Source organism: Dreissena polymorpha, chromosome 1 (genome assembly GCF_020536995.1).
Source record: "Dreissena polymorpha isolate Duluth1 chromosome 1, UMN_Dpol_1.0, whole genome shotgun sequence".
NCBI classification, from domain to species: domain Eukaryota; kingdom Metazoa; phylum Mollusca; class Bivalvia; order Myida; family Dreissenidae; genus Dreissena; species Dreissena polymorpha.
The window spans coordinates 166,654,128-166,671,731 of NC_068355.1; the positions used below are offsets into that span (position 1 = coordinate 166,654,128).

Here is a 17,604-nt window from a genome sequence, read left to right on the forward strand (position 1 = left end):
AAATTTTTTTTAACAATTCTTTTTTCCCATGACCTAGGGATGCTCCACATAAAATTTAGTTGAAACTGGCTCAATGGTTTAGTAGAAGAAGATGTTTACAAATTGTTTACAGACGGACGGACGCCGGACGCTGAGTGATTACAATAGCTCACCTCGAGCTATCGCTCAGGTGAGCTAAAAAAAGTACAAATATGCAGATTTCACTGGAGATTCCCATCTCTAACATATGGGCATAGTGTGGCATCAAAAACAGATTTCTGGTACAGGTAGAAAAATCAGCATTTCCTCCACTTGTCCTTTTACATTTTTTACACTAAATGATGTAGGTCTTCTCACAAGGACTTGTGAACTATTGCAATTAAATGAAAAGTTATATAAAGTACAGTATGAAATCTCCCTCAAGAACTTTAAACCATGCAATATATTTATTAACCACAATAAAACTGAATTTATTCTTCTTTCTTACATATTTTGGGGATTACATAGGTGTGCAATACACAATATACACAATCATTAAACACGTTAAACAAATCTTGTAATCCCTTAGGCATTCAATTAACTGTTTGATAAGGCAGGATTTAGAAAATCAGATAACTGAATCAGCTCAAAAAATCTTAATAATGGCTTTTTGATGTTAAATCACTTCCATCAAAAATGTTCCGTCAGCAATAAGACAAATGGAACATTTTAAGTGTTAAAATCAAGTCAAGTCTTGTTCCACCCAAGTGGTAGCATTTAGGATTAAACAATATTCTGTCTTCTTTTATTGCGTAAGCAACTACAAACAACAGCTGACTATAAATTTACCATAATCTTATTACAAATTGGAAAACAAATACAAACAATTTGCACCTGTTTTAGTTGTTTTTGATGCAATGCTTGTGGTTAACTGACTTCCATGATTAAACAATACTGTTCATAAAGGGGTATATCATTTTATGGACGGAAAGGCTATTTAACCAATATACATACATTATTGCAGCTTAATGCTGGTATATAATACTCTATACTGTTATTTTAAACCTCATACAAACATTATGCACTGGCCTTTGTTTTTGTCAATATAAACAGTCTGCGAAATAAGCGCACGCCCGGCGGCCTGGGCGTGTTAATTATAGCTCGGGCCTATTAAAATTGCCATATCGTACGCCCGTCGGGCCAGTAGAAATTCTGTGTATCAATATTGTTAACATTTTTAAGTGTGATAAACGTCAGTATTTTGTGAGTACTTCGCGAAGATTTCCGACAGAACTTCATTCAACTTCGCCTAAAATACGTGATTTAAATGCATTCCTATTGGTCCATACATTCAACGGTCATTTTCGAGTCATAACCCAGGCCACGTGGTGAACAATTTAGACTGGTTATTTAGTATTGGTACACGTCATACTGATGTGTTTACTGCTTATTTAAACCAATCGACGTCGGCGGCTTGCATTTCCGGAATAAACATCGTTTTACTTTGTAACCTTGTTTGTGCTTATTTCCAAAGTTGTAAGTCCCTACCCGCATAAGGCTGCATAATTCTTAAATACATAGCTGGAGCAAAGCCTGGCAAGAAACTGCCCGCAACTGATCGTTAGTCAACAAATGACTATGAAAAATCACGGAAACATGAATTTTAAGAAAAATGGTTAAAAATTAGTGATGAAGGAGAAGCTACTTCAGTACGACACAGTTTAATAAGCTATGCTTAAAAACACAGCATAAGAAAAAAGTCAACATTTATGATAAAAGTATGCCATCTATGCCTTCAATTGTCAAGTAAACGTCTGGAAAATAACTATCAGGTTGCTTGTTTTAAAGGATATGGTTTCTGACAAAGAGGATCTCCGGGATGGAAGTGATGATAAGATGAACGAAGAAGTTGTTTATCACATGTTAAAGAGTTATGATTAATAAAGGACATAATTACCTTGACTTGTTATATTACCTTGTAATTGCTTTTGCAATAGGCTTTACAGTCAACATACCCTGGATACAATTTTATTTTTTAATAGATTAACTGCTATTGAAAGATGAAACCCTTTAGCAGGGTGTATATTTTAACAAATTTTCTTTGGGCTAGTAATTTTGCTGCTGGGCTACTTGTCTTCACCATTCCAGTAGCCCGAATGGCTAGTGGATAAATTGAACTATCGTGAAGACTGTATAAATGTACGCAAGAGAGCTATCTGGGGTTTAATTCATCCTCATAATCTTCTGCTAAATTTGATTTACTGCTTGTGAACAAGTATTATTTTATGAAATCATCCCTATATTCATAAATGATATATTATCTGCCATTTTAACTATTGCAGACAAAAACCCATTCAAATCCCCCCCCCCACACACACACATGCAAATAATTATAATACAAAATACCAGTTTGAAACAAAGTTGTTGTTAGATAAAGGCACCTATACCGTTTCATCTAGATTACAAACATATACAATAGAAAATTAATGAGCTTCCTGGTTTGGTTACATAATATAGTTACTAGGCCAGACTAGATCAGGCCTTGTTTCTCTACAGGGGCCTGCCAGATAGGACCAAAAATACCTCAAAACACACAATGGAGCGTTAAATAAGGCCTTCTGATAGTAGTATCTGTATTATGGTCCAACATACTCACAACATTTCCAATATCATGCATGGTTGTAAATCAAAATGTTATGTACTTCATTTAACCTATTTACCGATTTGTGTTTGTTATTTTGTTACACTGAGCTCTGCTTGAAATCGGGCCTTAATTTGTCAAATATTGCATTCTATGAGCAAGCATTAAGCTTGCAAACACAAAAATTATTGCACAATGGAAAACAAACATTTGAATTTTCATACAAAATTCTCTGATCACAAAAAGAATACATGGTAAAGTAATGCTGGAACATATTATAGTACCACAAATTTAATTGGCTTGTACATAAAAGTAAGCATCAAACATGGTTATTACATAAACAAAGACTTATCAAGATGACTAAACAAAACATAACCTATTCTATAAGCAATAGGAAGAATCTTCACCATTAAGTGTGACCACATGAGCACAACCAACATCTCACATGCAAAACCACATTATCATGAGTGGAGATAACATCCTTTATATAAAACACACACAACGGTTATGAAAAACATTACAACTCTGTGGTTTATTGTTAAGAACTTTCTGAAGTCAGCTTTGTACTAACTCACATTTCAACCAAATGAGGTCACCCTAGCAGTCACTAAGCGGGCCAATTGTGTGGTTTGGATATGGTTCAAAAGGTACTTTTTTTTAACATTAATAGTTTTTCTAATAAACTATTACCTTGAAACATGAAACTATGATGATTTTGTTTTCAAAGTGGACTAAAGCTGACCTTGGAACATATCAAGTGATGAATTGTTTGCTTGTATGGTGCTGAGTTTATTTGTTTATCACTTCAAGTTAATTTATCTTTTTTTACACCTTTTTTCGGGCAAAAGAGGAATACTGTTGAAAAGACAATTTATTTTTGTTTATCAGCCAATAAATTACACTACAGATTTAAAATAAATGAGCATTATACCATAAAAGTATGTGTTATTTAATGACTTATAAAAAACAAAAAGGTGCCAATTATTTTGATTGCCGCTCAGGCAACTATCCATTCCATGAAAATGAGAACTATATTTTCAATTCCTATATTAATTTGCTGTGATTTTTACTTCATTTGGCATTGTTAATAAGAATTATAACAATGATAATGCATTTATGTTGTTAATATAAATAATATCAGCCAGTATAATGGGAAAAAAACAATTATTATTACCATGATTGTTCAAGAGGGTAACAATAGGCTATAAAAGTATTTTCCAATGACTAATCTGATAGCCATGTTATTTAGTCATAACAAAAACACATTTTCACACATCATTTAATAGAGGCATTTATAAATAATGGCACGTCAAATGTAAGAAAATTGAAGCAACACTTTGCACAGTGTATTTTTATCAGTTTCAAAACATTCTAAATGGTTATGTTTCCCTTGATCTGTTTGGTTTGGTATTAGTAATACTGTATCTGACTGAAGCCCACCCCAGTTGAATTGTTGTCTTAGGAGTGGTAAAGTGTCTACTCTGCAGAATTAAGATCCCAAAATATCATTTAACCACCAAATAGAATAGAACATTAACCCAAGGACAATGACCTTGTATATGTTGTTTTCAAGTAAAGGTCTTCGATATGCAATATATATTTTAATTATGCAATTGAACAATTTAATTATTTTATCATCACCATATTTACAAAAAAAATAAACAAGAGCTGTCAGAGGACAGCACGCTCAACTATTAAAGTGCTTGACAGTATAACGTAAGCCATCATGGGGAAATTGTTCATATTCAATAATCTATTAGACGATCTTTCAAAAATAAAAAAAGGAAAAAATAAAAATTGTTTTTTTTGGGGGATGTAGGGGGTGGGGGGGTGAGAGGGGGGTATAATGTGGGGTGTGGTAATTTATAAGATGATGTTTAAAAAAAAATTGGTGGGGGGTGGGGGGGGGGTAGGGGGGTATAATGTGGGGTGTGGTAATTTATTAGATTAAAAAAAAAAATCGGGGGGGGGTGAGAGGGGGCTATAATGTGGGGTGTAGTAATTTATTAGACGATGTTTCAAAAAAAAATTGGGGGGGGGGTGAGGTTAGGGGGGGGGGGGGGGGGTTCTGGTAGGGGCGTGGGGTATTGTTTGGGTGGAATCCATTGTGGTATTCAGGTAAGTGTTGTTTTGTTAAAGTAATAATAAAATGTGATCATAAATAAAGAAGTTATGGCAATTTAAGCAAAATGTTCAATTATCTAAGTGTAAAAGGGGCCATAATTATGTCAAAATGCTTGATACAGTGGTCTGCTCTTGTTTATAGGTTGGGGTCATGTTGGTTAACAAGTATGCAACATATAAAAGCAATATGTCAAAGGATATAGGAAATATTTGGGGTAGTACGCAAACTTTAACATAGAATATGCACATTATTGATAAATCTAGGTATAACAGGGGCAATAATTATGACAAAATGCCTGATAGAGTTGTCTGCTCTTGTTTATAGGTTGGGGTGATGTTGGTAAACAAGTATGCAAGATATAAAAGCAATATGTCAAGGGACAATGAAAATAAATGGGGTAGTACGAAAACTTAAACATTTGCTGCATATTCTAAGTGGAAAAGGGGCCATAATTATGACAAAATAGTTGATAGAGTTGTCTGCTCTTGTTTATAGGTTGGGGTCATGTTGGTAATCAAGTATGCAAAATATGAAAGCAATATGTCAAGGGACAAAGAAAATATTTGGGGTAGTACGAAAACTTTAACATTTGCACGCAGACGAAGACGCAGGGATGAGTAGGATAGCTCCACTATATATATTTCATATATAATAGTCGAGCTAAAAATTATTATAATATGCAAGACATATAACACAAATATTAGATAATTTTCCAACCGAATGGTAAATAGCTATTTAATATTACTTTTTATATAATGGACTGCTATGAACAATGTTCCTATCAGAACAATTAACACAATATGCATCACACTTTTATGTGTATCCAAGAACAACTGTTAAGCACTAAATAATGAATATCTTTTGATATAAACATTCTCGCAACGACCACCCTGTAGTTTGAGTGGAGAATACAGGATTCAAAGGGGGTCTTACAATAGATATGAATCTGGGTTTAAAGAAAGGATTTACTTTAAGATGAAATGCATCTTATTCATTTTCTGGGGAAATGCTCTTTAGTTGTACACTTGACATCACTGTTAGAACCCCACAATAAGTAATAATTTTGATGGCACTGGTATTTTAATGGCAGATTGTACATGTTAAACATAATCTTGCACAAGTACAGTATTCTCTGAAATATAGAGCTTCATAATTAAAGAAAAGAATTTGCACGGAATATTCTAACTAAAACAATTTATGCAAGCTGCATAAAACAAATGCATATCACGTCTATGAAATAAATTTAACAATCACATTAATCCCATAATTCCATTTTCTGCAGAATATGTGTTACTGAATTACATGCTTATTTACTTTGAAAAAACTATAATCAGAAAATTGTTAAAATTGGTTAGATGTAATAGAACCGATTATGTTAGAAGTAAACAAGGGCTGTTTGTAAAACATGCATACCCCCATATGGGCTGTCTGTTGTAGTGACAGCCATTGTGTGAATACGTTTTTTGTAACTGTGACCTTGACCTTTGACCTAGTGACCTGAAAATCAATAGGGGTCATCTGCAAGTCATGATCAATGTACCTATGAAGTTTCATAATCCTAGGCAAAAGCGTTCTTGAGTTATCATCCGGAAACAATTTTACTGTTTCGGGTCACCATGACCTTGACCTTTGACCAAATTACCTGAAAATCAATATGGGTCATCTGCGAGTCATGATCAATGTACCTATGAAGTTTCATGATCCTAAGCGTTCTTGAGTTATCATCGGAAACCATTTCACTATTTCCGGTCACAGTGACCTTGACCTTTGACCTAGTGACCTAAAAATCAATAGGGGTCATCTGCGAGTCATGATGAATCTACCCATGAAGTTTCATGATCCTAGGCATATGCGTTCTTGAGTTACCATCTGAAAACCATTTTACTATTTCGGGTCACCGTGACCTTGACCTAGTGACCTCAAAATCAATAGGGGTCATCTGCGAGTCATGATCAATCTACCTATTAAGTTTCATGATCCTAGGAGTATGCGTTCTTGAGTTATCATCCGAAAAACATTTTACTATTACGGGTCACCGTGACCTTGACCTTTGACCTAGGGACCTCAAAATCAATAGGGGTCATCTGCGAGTCATGATCAATCTACCTATGAAGTTTCGTTATCCTAGGCGTATGCGTTCCTGAGTTACCATCCGAAAAACATTTTACTATTTTGGGTCACCGTGACCTTGACCTTAGACCTAGTGACCTCAAAATCAATAGGGGTCATCTGCGAGTCATGATCTATCTAACGATGAAGTTTCATGATCCTAGGCGTATGCATTGTTGAGTTATCATCAGGAAATCATTTTACTATTTTGGGTCAATGTGACCTTGACCTTTGACCTAGTGACCTCAAAATCAATAGGGGTCATCTGCAAGTCATGATCAATCTACCTATGAAGTTTCATGATCCTAGGCGTATGGCTTCTTGAGATATCATCCGGAAACCATTTTACTATTTCGGGTCATCGTGACCTTGACCTTTGACCTAGTGACCTCAAAATCAATAGGGGTCATCTGCGAGTCATGATCAATGTACCTATGAAGTTTCATGATCCTAGGCCTAAGCGTTCTTGAGTTATCATCCGGAAACCATCTGGTGGACAGACATACATACATACAGACAGACAGACAGACCGACATGTGCAAAACAATATACCCCCTCTTCTTCCAAGGGGGGCATAAAAAACTAATGACAGGGAAAGCATACCATGTGCGCTTGGTGTCAAAAAATAGGACAAGAAAGACTGGTTCATCAAATCGTTTCTGCATGGCAAGCACTTCCTCTGGAGGAACTGGTATTGGCACCCCGTTGTGGAAGTAACCAGTCTTGGGCATCTTGGGATTGATAATCTGAAATGAGACAGGAATAGAATCAAGACAAGGGGAAAACTGGTATCAACAATTGCAATAAAAAACATCTATATATGAAGGGAATCAAAGAAACATGTTTAATAGAGGCATTTTAATTGTATGAGAGAGGCTTATGAAGTCTATGGAGACAAAGGAAATGTACATGTACAATGAAGGCTCAAGAAATGTATGGAGACAAATGAAATGTACATGTACAATGAAGGCTCAAGAAATGTATGGAAACAAATGAAATGTACATGTACAATGAATGATAATGCAATGTATGAAGACAAATGAAATGTACATGTACAATGAAGGCTCAAGACAAATGAAATGTACATGTACAATGAAGGCTCAAGAAATGTATGGAGACAAAACACCACCTGTTGGACTTTAAAAAGAGGTTTTAATACTGAGTTTTCATGAATTGTGATGGCCACCAAACACATGGTGAACATCCAATGAACTCTGATCTTTGTCCATGCAAGATACATGTAACAGTATTCAATAAATACATTGTACAAAGATAGTATTTCAAGCTTTTCAAAGAATAACTTTGACATGATTTTCATGATGATACTATCCTTTTATCAGCTGCATAAAAATCTATTGAGGCAGATACCTGGCCAACTATCAAATGACAGAACAGAGCCGAGCAAATAACATTTTGGAGGGACAGAATAATTTTAAAAATATCACACGTGTTTTCAATTCAGAATAAATCGGCCAACTGCTCGCGTTGATGAAATCAATCTTTTTTTAATGTATAAAGGGCATCAGCCTCATAATGTCAAATAAACAAGAAGAAGAAAATAAATAAACAATCAGAGATTTAGGGAAGCAAATGAAATATTCAATGTGACCCACAAAACCTACAAAAGGAGATTAAACAAGAGCTGTCACCATAGGATGACATATGCCCCCTATAAACGCTTTCATAGAAGTTATGAGCATTTTCCGAAACCTAAACGCAGATTTCGAAACCTAAACGCGGACCCTAAGTTCAAGGTCAAGGTCACAGGGGTCAAATTTGTTGTGCGTATGGAAAGGCCTTGTCCATATAAACATGCATACCAAATATGAAGGTTATATCTCAAGGGACATAGAAGTTATGAGCATTTTTCGAAACCTAAATGCATTTTTCGAACCTAAACGCAGATTTCGAAACCTAAACGCGGACCCTAAGTTCAACGTCAAGGTCACAGGGGTCAAAATTTGTGTGCGTATGGAAAGGCCTTGTCCATATACATATGCATACCAAATATGACGGTTATATCTCAAGGGACATAGAAGTTATGAGTATTTTTCGAAACCTAAACGCAGATTTTGAAACCTTAATGCAGACCCTTAGTCCAAAGTCAAGGTCACAGGGGTCAAAATTTGTGTGCGTATGGACAGGCCTTGTCCATATATAAAGGTTATATTTCAAGGGACATAGAAGTTATGAGCATTTTTCGAAACCTAAACGCAGATTTCAAAACCTAAACGCGGACCCTAAGTTCAACGTCAAGGTCACAGGGGTAAAAATGTTTGTGCGTATGGAAAGGCCTTGTCCATATACACATGCATACCAAATATGAAGATTATATCTCAAGGGACATAGAAGTTATGAGCATTTTTCGAAACCTAAACACAGAATTCGAAACTTAAACGCGGACCCAAAGTTCAACGTCAAGGTCACAGGGGTCAAAATCTTTGTGCGTATGGAAAGGCTTTGTCTATATACACATGCATACCAAATATGAAGGCTACATCTCAAGGGACATAGAAGTTATGAGCACTTTTCGAAACCTAAACGCAAAGTGTGACGGACAGACGGAAGGACAGACGGACGGACAGACGGACGGACAGTCCGTTACTATATGCCCTCCTTCGGGGGCATAAAAAAACACATACAGTACAGTCCACGCGTTTTCCCCAATTTCCCTCTCTATTCTGCGGGCCCTCTTGTGGAGGGAGATTAAGAACGTCCCGTGATATGCGGAGTGTGCATGATTGGGATCTCAGAGGCTAACAATCGGCAAATTGAAAAGCCGATGTGGCGACCCTGGGCGTTGGGCAACATGGAGGAAACTTCGTGTTTAAAAAGATAACGATTAATTTAACTTTGTTTGACGTCCTGTTTTTCAAATAGAAATACATTTATTACAAGTGCATATATAACATATATATATATACAATTTTTTCGGAAATATGCATTCCGAAAAACTAGGATACATTGTAAATAACCAAAAAAATATAAATATTCGGCCCATTGGGAATTGGCAAAAAATGACTTTGCAAACTGAAAATCTGAAATTCCGCAATCTGGCAAAGATGGCGACGATCACAGCTTCATTGTTTTATCCATCTGTTTAACCGATTTTAATCCCTTAGAGGTTAAACGACCTTCGACAGCTTATTGGTGTTAATCTGTTGTGTAATGTCAATAAGGGTGTCAAAAACTCGCGAGTCAGTGTTTATTACAAACAAGAGGGCCAAGATGGCCCTAGTTTGCTCACCTGAGAGGAGTCGGTTCATTCGATCTTTACCAAATGTCAAACTTGACCTAGATATTGTCCAGACAAACATCCTGGTCAAGTTTCATCATTATTTCATCTGCGAGTCATGATCAATGTACCTATGAAGTTTCATGATCCTAGACATAAGCATTCTTGAGTTATCATACGGAAACCATTTTTCTAAGTTGAGTCACCGTGACCTTGACAGCAATTGTGTGAATACATTTTTTGGCACTGTGACCTTGACCTTTGATCTAGTGACCTGATAATCAATAGGGGTCATCTGCGAGTCACGATCAATATACCTATGAAGTTTCATGACCCTAGGCATAAGCGTTCTTGAGTTATCATCCAGAAACCATTTTACTATTTCAGGTCACCGTGACCTTGACCTTTGACCTAGTGACCTGAAAATCAACAGGGGTCATCTACGAGTCATGATCAATGTACCTATGAAGTTTCATGATCCTAGGCCTAAGCGTTCTTGAGTTATCATCCGGAAACCATTTTACTATTTCGGGTCATTGTGACCTTGACCTTTGACCTAGTGACCTGAAAATCAATAGGGGTCATCTACGAGTTATGATCAATGTACCTATGAAGTTTCATGATCCTAGGCCTAAGCGTTCTTGAGTTATCATCCGGAAACCATTTTACTATTACGGGTCATCATGACCTTGACCTTTGACCTAGTGACCTGAAAATCAATAGGGGTTATCTGTGAGTCATGATCAATGTATCTGTGAAGTTTCATGAACCTAGGCATATGCGTTCTTGAGTTAACATCCGGAAACCATTTTACTGCTTTGGGTCACAGTGACCTTGACCTTTGACCTAGTGACCTGAAAATCAATGGGGGTCATTTGCGAGTCATGATCAATGTACCTATGCAGTTTCATGATCCTTGGCATAAGCGCTCTTGAGTTATCATCTGGAAACCATCTGGTGGACGGACGGACCGACATGAGCAAAACAATATACCCCCTCTTATTCGAAAGGGGGGGGGGGCATAATGAGAAAACTGCCCCCCTCCCAGCAGCCATGTTATTCAACTGACCGGAACAATTTTTTAACTCAACTCTCGTATCAAGGAAACAGATGTTCTAAGCAAATTTCAAGAAAATTGGGCGAAAAATGTGACTTCTACTGAGTTCACATATTTTCACTATATATATATAGAGAAAAATGCCCCGCCCACTGGCGGCCATGTTTTTTCACCGATCCCGACCATTTTCAAACTCATCCGAGATATCAATAAAACCAATGTTTTGACCAACTTTCACGATGATTGGGCAAAAATTGTGACTTCTAGAGTGTTTACAAGGTTTCTCTATAGCCAATAGGGAAAACTGCCACTATATGCATATAGAGAAAAAGGCCCCGCCAATTGGCGGCCAATTTTTTTCACCAATCTCGACCATTTTCGAACTCGTCCGAGACATCAATTGAACCAATGTTTTGACCAACTTTCATGATGAAGTTTTTGACCCGGCACAACCCAGTTTCGAACTCGGCCGAGATTTCATTGGGACAAAGCTTCTGACCAAGTTTCATGAAGATGGGACAAGAAATGTGGCCTCTAGAGTGTTTATGAGCACATATTAACGGACGGACAGACATACGACGGACAAAGACCGGTCACAAAAGCTCACCTGAGCAATCAGGTGAGCTTAAAAGTCATGTATTCCCTATCAGAGCAGTACGTGTAAGAAAAATAAATGAAATAATCCAGACGCTTTATTTACATGCTAACGAAGTGTAACAGTTAACAGATATTCACTTTCATTTTTACCTGTTATCAAAAGTCCCCGGGAAGCACGTTTTTTACATACTGCCTATGACACAAAAAACATTTGTACATGATCGTATGGCATTCAATCTTAATTTAAATTCACTGGTCAAATGAAAGCTGTGTCCCATAATGCACTGTACTCTTTACACTTCTGAAAAATGGTGTGGGCATTTGGTTGTGTTTATGAATTCAACAAATGGATTGATATAGAATCTTTAATGGGCAACAAATCTATTACAGCATTGTGGCTTATATATAAGATAAAATTACCAAAATCTGCATACATTTTTATGAAGACATAAAGAAGATTGGTGATGATGTCACAAAAGCAAACAGAGAGAGCATATCTCCATCAGTTTTAAATACACTTCTTTCTTTTATGTCTCCATAATTATCAGTTCACATTCAAGAGTTTCTTTTTGGTGAGAAATCTTTGATGAAACAAAACAACAAATTGGACAAGCACCAAAATCTGTCTGCTTTTTAAGTTAACAATTTCTCGTTCTCTACATGATTAGCTCAGCAATTTTCCTTTCCTCTTAAACAAAAAGTTAATTTGTTGTTTATTCTTATGAAAAAAACAAAAAGGCATAAATTGCTTCTTAACAACAAGAATATCAGCGAACATTGTTGCTTGCTCCCAGATGATGTGATCTGTCAATATGGGAGTTGTGTGGAAAAGAATCATTATTTTAAGGCCAATAACTCCATAAAAAGAGGGCCTAAAGACCTGAGACATGTTGAAACCCCAGAAGGAACTAAAGCTTTGTCACAGACGTGACGTGTACCCCCACATGCTGCATTGACACAGAATATTTTTCATGCTGTCTTCATAAAACAAAAGAAGCTAATTTATGGCAATTTTTAAGAATTATTATACCACTATCATTTATGGCCATTTTGACCTTTGAACTCATGAATTCTTTCACATGACACGCCGTGCAATTACTGTGGACAAAATTAATGTACATGGTCATTTTAAAATCGCACAATGAATGACATAGTTATGGACCGGACAAGCTCATTTATGGCCATTTTTGACCTTTTGAACTCAAGTGTGACCTTGACCTTGGAGATATTGACGTTATTCTTTTGAATGACCAGCATCTAATGATTGTGACCACATGTACCGAGTAATTTTAAAATCACACAATAAATGACAAAGTTATGGCCTGGACAAAATTATTTATGGCCATTTATGACCTTTGAACTCAAAGTGTGACCTTAGAGATATTGACATTATTCTTTCGCATGACACACCTTTAAATGATGGTGAACAAATGTGCCAAATGATTTTAAAATCTCACAATGAACAACATAGCTATGGCCCAGACAAGCTCATTTATGGCCATTTTTGACCTTTGAACTTAAAGTGTGACTCACCTTGGAGATATCAACGTAATTCTTTTGCGGGACACACAGTCCAATGATGGTGAACAAATGTGCCAATGATTTTAAAATCTCACAATGAACGACATAGTTATTGCCCCGACAAGGTTATTTATGGCCATTTTTGATCTTTGAACTCAAAGTGTGACCTTGACCTTGGAGAAAAGGACGTAATTCTTTCGCGCGACACACCGTCCCATGATGGTAAACAAATTTGCCAAATGATTTTAAAATCTCACAATAAATGATAAAGTTATGGCCCGGACAAGCATTTGACCCTTGAACTCCAAGTGTGACCTTGACCTTGGAGATATTGACGTACTTTTTACACACAACACACCGTCCCATGATGGTGATCAAATGTACCAAGTTATTTTAAAATCTAATGATAAATGACATAGTTATGGTCCGGACAAACTTTCGGTTTAAAACACACTAAGTGACCCCGTGACCTAGTTTTTGATCCGGCATGACCCATATTCAAACTTTCCCTATATATCATCAAGATACAACTTGTGACCAAGTTTGGTGAAGATCGGATGAAATTTCGGGACAGAACGACAGACAGACCGACCGACCAACAGACTGACAAAGTGACTCCAATATAGCCCCCATTACCAATGGTAATGGGGGTATAAAAAGACACACAAAAACTACAAGTGCGGGTGCTTACCAGAGCTGGGTACCAAGGGTAGCCCCTACATTTTGCCCACACAAGGTCTAGGGGCTCCAATGGGATCTCCTCACTGTCAAAGCTGCCTCTCCGTCCACGACCTGAAAAGACAGTCAAGAATTATTAATCACCGGGCCCCATGAGAAGTTGAAAGATTTGTGTTACTACAATAATGAAATGCCTGCAAATTATATAATCTGCCTAACATGTGAATTTAAAGCTAACATGCAGAGCTTACTTTGTTAATGTAATAACACTGCTACTTCCATAGCGAAGTTCTTCAGGTAAGAGCAATTTAAAATATTAGGCATTTCATGGTCATTAGTAAGAATCTAATGACTAATATTGCAGACATAAAAATTGGCAAAAGGCACAGATAGATATATTAAAAAGAACATTTAATTCTTAAAGTATTAAGCATGGAATTTTAGCAGAGATCTGTATGCATGAAGGACATGATAATTCATCTGACCTTGCAAGGTATTTTGCCTCTAGCACATTTAACGACCTATTTTTATGAGCCAAATGGCTGATTGAAAGATAGGAACAATTAACTACCTGCAGGAAATGTCTGAAAATTCTCAATTAACCAGCCGGCATCATATGTTTTTTTAATAAAGATAAAATAAACAACATAATTAGAATACCATCACAGCCAAACAATTTTCATTTCCGGTGACCAACTGTTGCAAGGATCAAGCAAACAATGTTGGATTTGCAAAAAAACTTCCACTTGTGGTAATTGTGTTTCCCATCTGTAAATCTGAAGTAATAATTTCATAAATGGCTGCAAGGGTATTCTAATTTTAACAGAATGGCGAGGGGAAAAACTATTTCCTACATAAACATAAGTGTACGGGAAATAAATATGACTTGAGGCTTTAAACATTTTATGTAGGTGCTAATAATTTTGAGTATGTGAGGAGATGCTCATTCCTTTGACATTCGTAATTTTACAAAAAATTCCTAAGATCATATACATAATTTCATTAAAATTGCTTTACAGTTAATTTCAAACACCATTTCACAAATCAAATGACAATAAAAAGTATTATCTGCCAAAAAAAACCAGGGTGTTTTATTTGACACATTGAGTCCAAGTGGCTGTTTCATTTTACAAATTGAGTCAGTGCCCAGTGATGTGGACAAACACACATAACATTAATATCAGAATATCGGTTAAACAAATGTACACTCACCAAATACAAAACTCATTCAAAAAGTAACCTCAATAAACTTGGAAGTTCAAATTAGTGCATCGTAACCACATAAATAATCAGAAAGGCAGAGCCCCACTGTCATGAGTGTTATAAAGTGCCATGAAATTTTATGATCATTTATAATCTTGACTGTAATTAATGCAGTTAACAGGTGCTTGTTGATTATCAGTTGAAATGATGAGCCTTTGAAGTTTTATCTTGACTTGCATATTATGCTGCCAATATTAATCCATTTACACATAGGGTTAATGATGAAAATGATATAAAGAGGGCAACTGCTGATATTCATAAGGAAATGTGATTAATAAACCACTGGAATTATATCAACATTGAAGTAAGATATTTTACCCACATAACAATATTTAATTATCCAAGCAATGTATTATACTTTTTTGTATGTACAAATATACACACAAAAATATAATATGAAAATATCATGTGGGTATCAGGGCTCAACATTAACCTAAAAACCAACTTGCCCTACCGGGCAAGTTTTTAGAAGATCTACTTGCCCTGAACGTAAAGCCACTTGCCCAAACATGAAATATCACATTAACTGTAAACCTCATTTTTTAATAAAGATCAAATTGATACACCACAAAACCTTTTTTATTTTTGCACATTTAACAAAATGATTACAGCAATTAAAGTCTAAATTTAATGCTCTTTGTTCTTTTTTGCACTTGCCTGGGCGGACAACTAGATAATAAAATAACTTGCCCTGACCCAACTTTTACTTGCCAGGGGCAATAGGACAACTGTTAATGTTGAGCCCTGGGTATAATATTATTTATATTATGACTTTCCTATAATTGCTGGGCTGAATAATTTGTTTAGAGGTGAACATCTAAGCACAAGCATTCCGAGCATTATAACTACCAGCAAAAGTAAAATTAAACAAGAGCACCGCATAACGGGTGCCACGCTCGGCTGCGGGGGCCACGACTTTTATATTTCTTGGTTTACAAAACCGCCGACCCTAATTTTTGGAAAATGGGAAAAAAAATAAAATCGAAAAATCGTTTTTTTTTAAATATTTTATTCCCGACCGCACTGCAAAATGAGCGAAATGAGAAAAAAAACCGATCCGGTTTGAGTACGGTTGCGAATAAAATCAAGTAAGTACAATCAACGATTGGTTCACATATATTGCAGAGATCGGGATATTTTTCAATGTGACACATTATGTACCAGTCCTTTTATGGGCACTTCTCAAAATTTATTTCGGGTAAAAATTACAGACAATAAGAAAATCAGCGTCAGTCAAATGTCGACCCCATCAAAATTTATTTCCGTGTCTGTGACGCAACTATATTGTTTAACATGTTAATTATATTAGACAAACCCGATAGTATTTGATAATAAGTATAAATAATCCAATAAAACACTGCCATTATTTACGATATATGTGTTTAGGAATTTTGTAAACACGTCCGCCATAGTTTATAGGAACTGTACAGAAAGTTTGGAAATCGGAACAAATCGGTATATCTCGGAAAATCATTGATAAATGTATTTGTCGTTTCAATGCTTAGGGCCGAGTAATTTCGGCAAATCGGAACTCAACTTGTGTAAAACACTAGCTCAATTAACCGTTAAACTCCGCCTCCGTTCTCTGCAAAAGATTCGAAGGCGGAGCTATGCACGTGCTTTTATTAAATTGGAGGATTGCAATTGAGAAACAAACACACGATTGGTTCGGCATGTTGATTGCTAGACAAAGGAAGACAATTTTTTCGGCGCGAAATTTGTCGCTTTATTGCTTCCGACAGAAAGCGGCTTTCCTTTGATGACGTCAAACTGTCAATTCACACAGACTGCACATTTTCGGAAGACTTTAACTGACTCCTTGTTTACAATTCCAGTAAAAAAAACACTTGCTAACATTAAACTTTGGATTAAATTATCAAAATAAAGCAAAAGCGAAGTTGACAAATATGATTAAATTAATTCGCGTCAGTTCAAATAAGACGTTTTGCGTTGTAAATCAACGAGTTTTCATGACAACAACAACTTTGACAAACATTACCGCGACGACGCATGGATCAATCTACCTCGATTTTTTTTTCATGTACGATCTCATAAGTCGAGTAAGAGTAAACACATACCGGGTAATTTGTGTATGAGTAGTTTATCTTATATAAGATTTATGCAACGGGCATCGCATTGCGTAATGGTTCGCATCCAATTATGGAAATGAAGCGCAGTTTTTTGTTTTAATGGGAGAAGAACACATGTCATGTAATGGAGTGTTTAAAATTGCCTGATGTTACATAAGGTGCTGTTAGGACTCATTTCATTTGAAGATATAGATGTGTTTCATTGCATAATTTGATTTTTTGTCTCTGTGTTAAGGTTATAAAAGATATGTTGTCTTTGTTCTGATGTTATTAGTATTAACTTTTTTTTCCAATGATGTTTTTTTTTGTTTTTTTTTTCGACCGCCCGAT

At 36.1% G+C, this 17,604-nt stretch overlaps 1 protein-coding gene across 6 annotated transcripts in view; it reads right to left on the reverse strand.

Annotated features, from left to right (window-relative positions):
• The window catches only part of LOC127859482 (peregrin-like), a 98,847-nt gene that overhangs the window by 14,486 nt on the left and 66,757 nt on the right, over nucleotides 1-17,604 (reverse strand). For all 6 annotated transcript variants that reach the window (XM_052396948.1, XM_052396958.1, XM_052396979.1 and 3 more), the window contains 2 exons: nucleotides 13,935-14,035; nucleotides 7,437-7,579 (listed from right to left, as the gene is read on the reverse strand). In XM_052396948.1, the coding sequence (XP_052252908.1) occupies nucleotides 7,437-7,579; nucleotides 13,935-14,035 (244 nt within the window). The remainder of the gene's footprint in view (nucleotides 1-7,436; nucleotides 7,580-13,934; nucleotides 14,036-17,604) is intronic.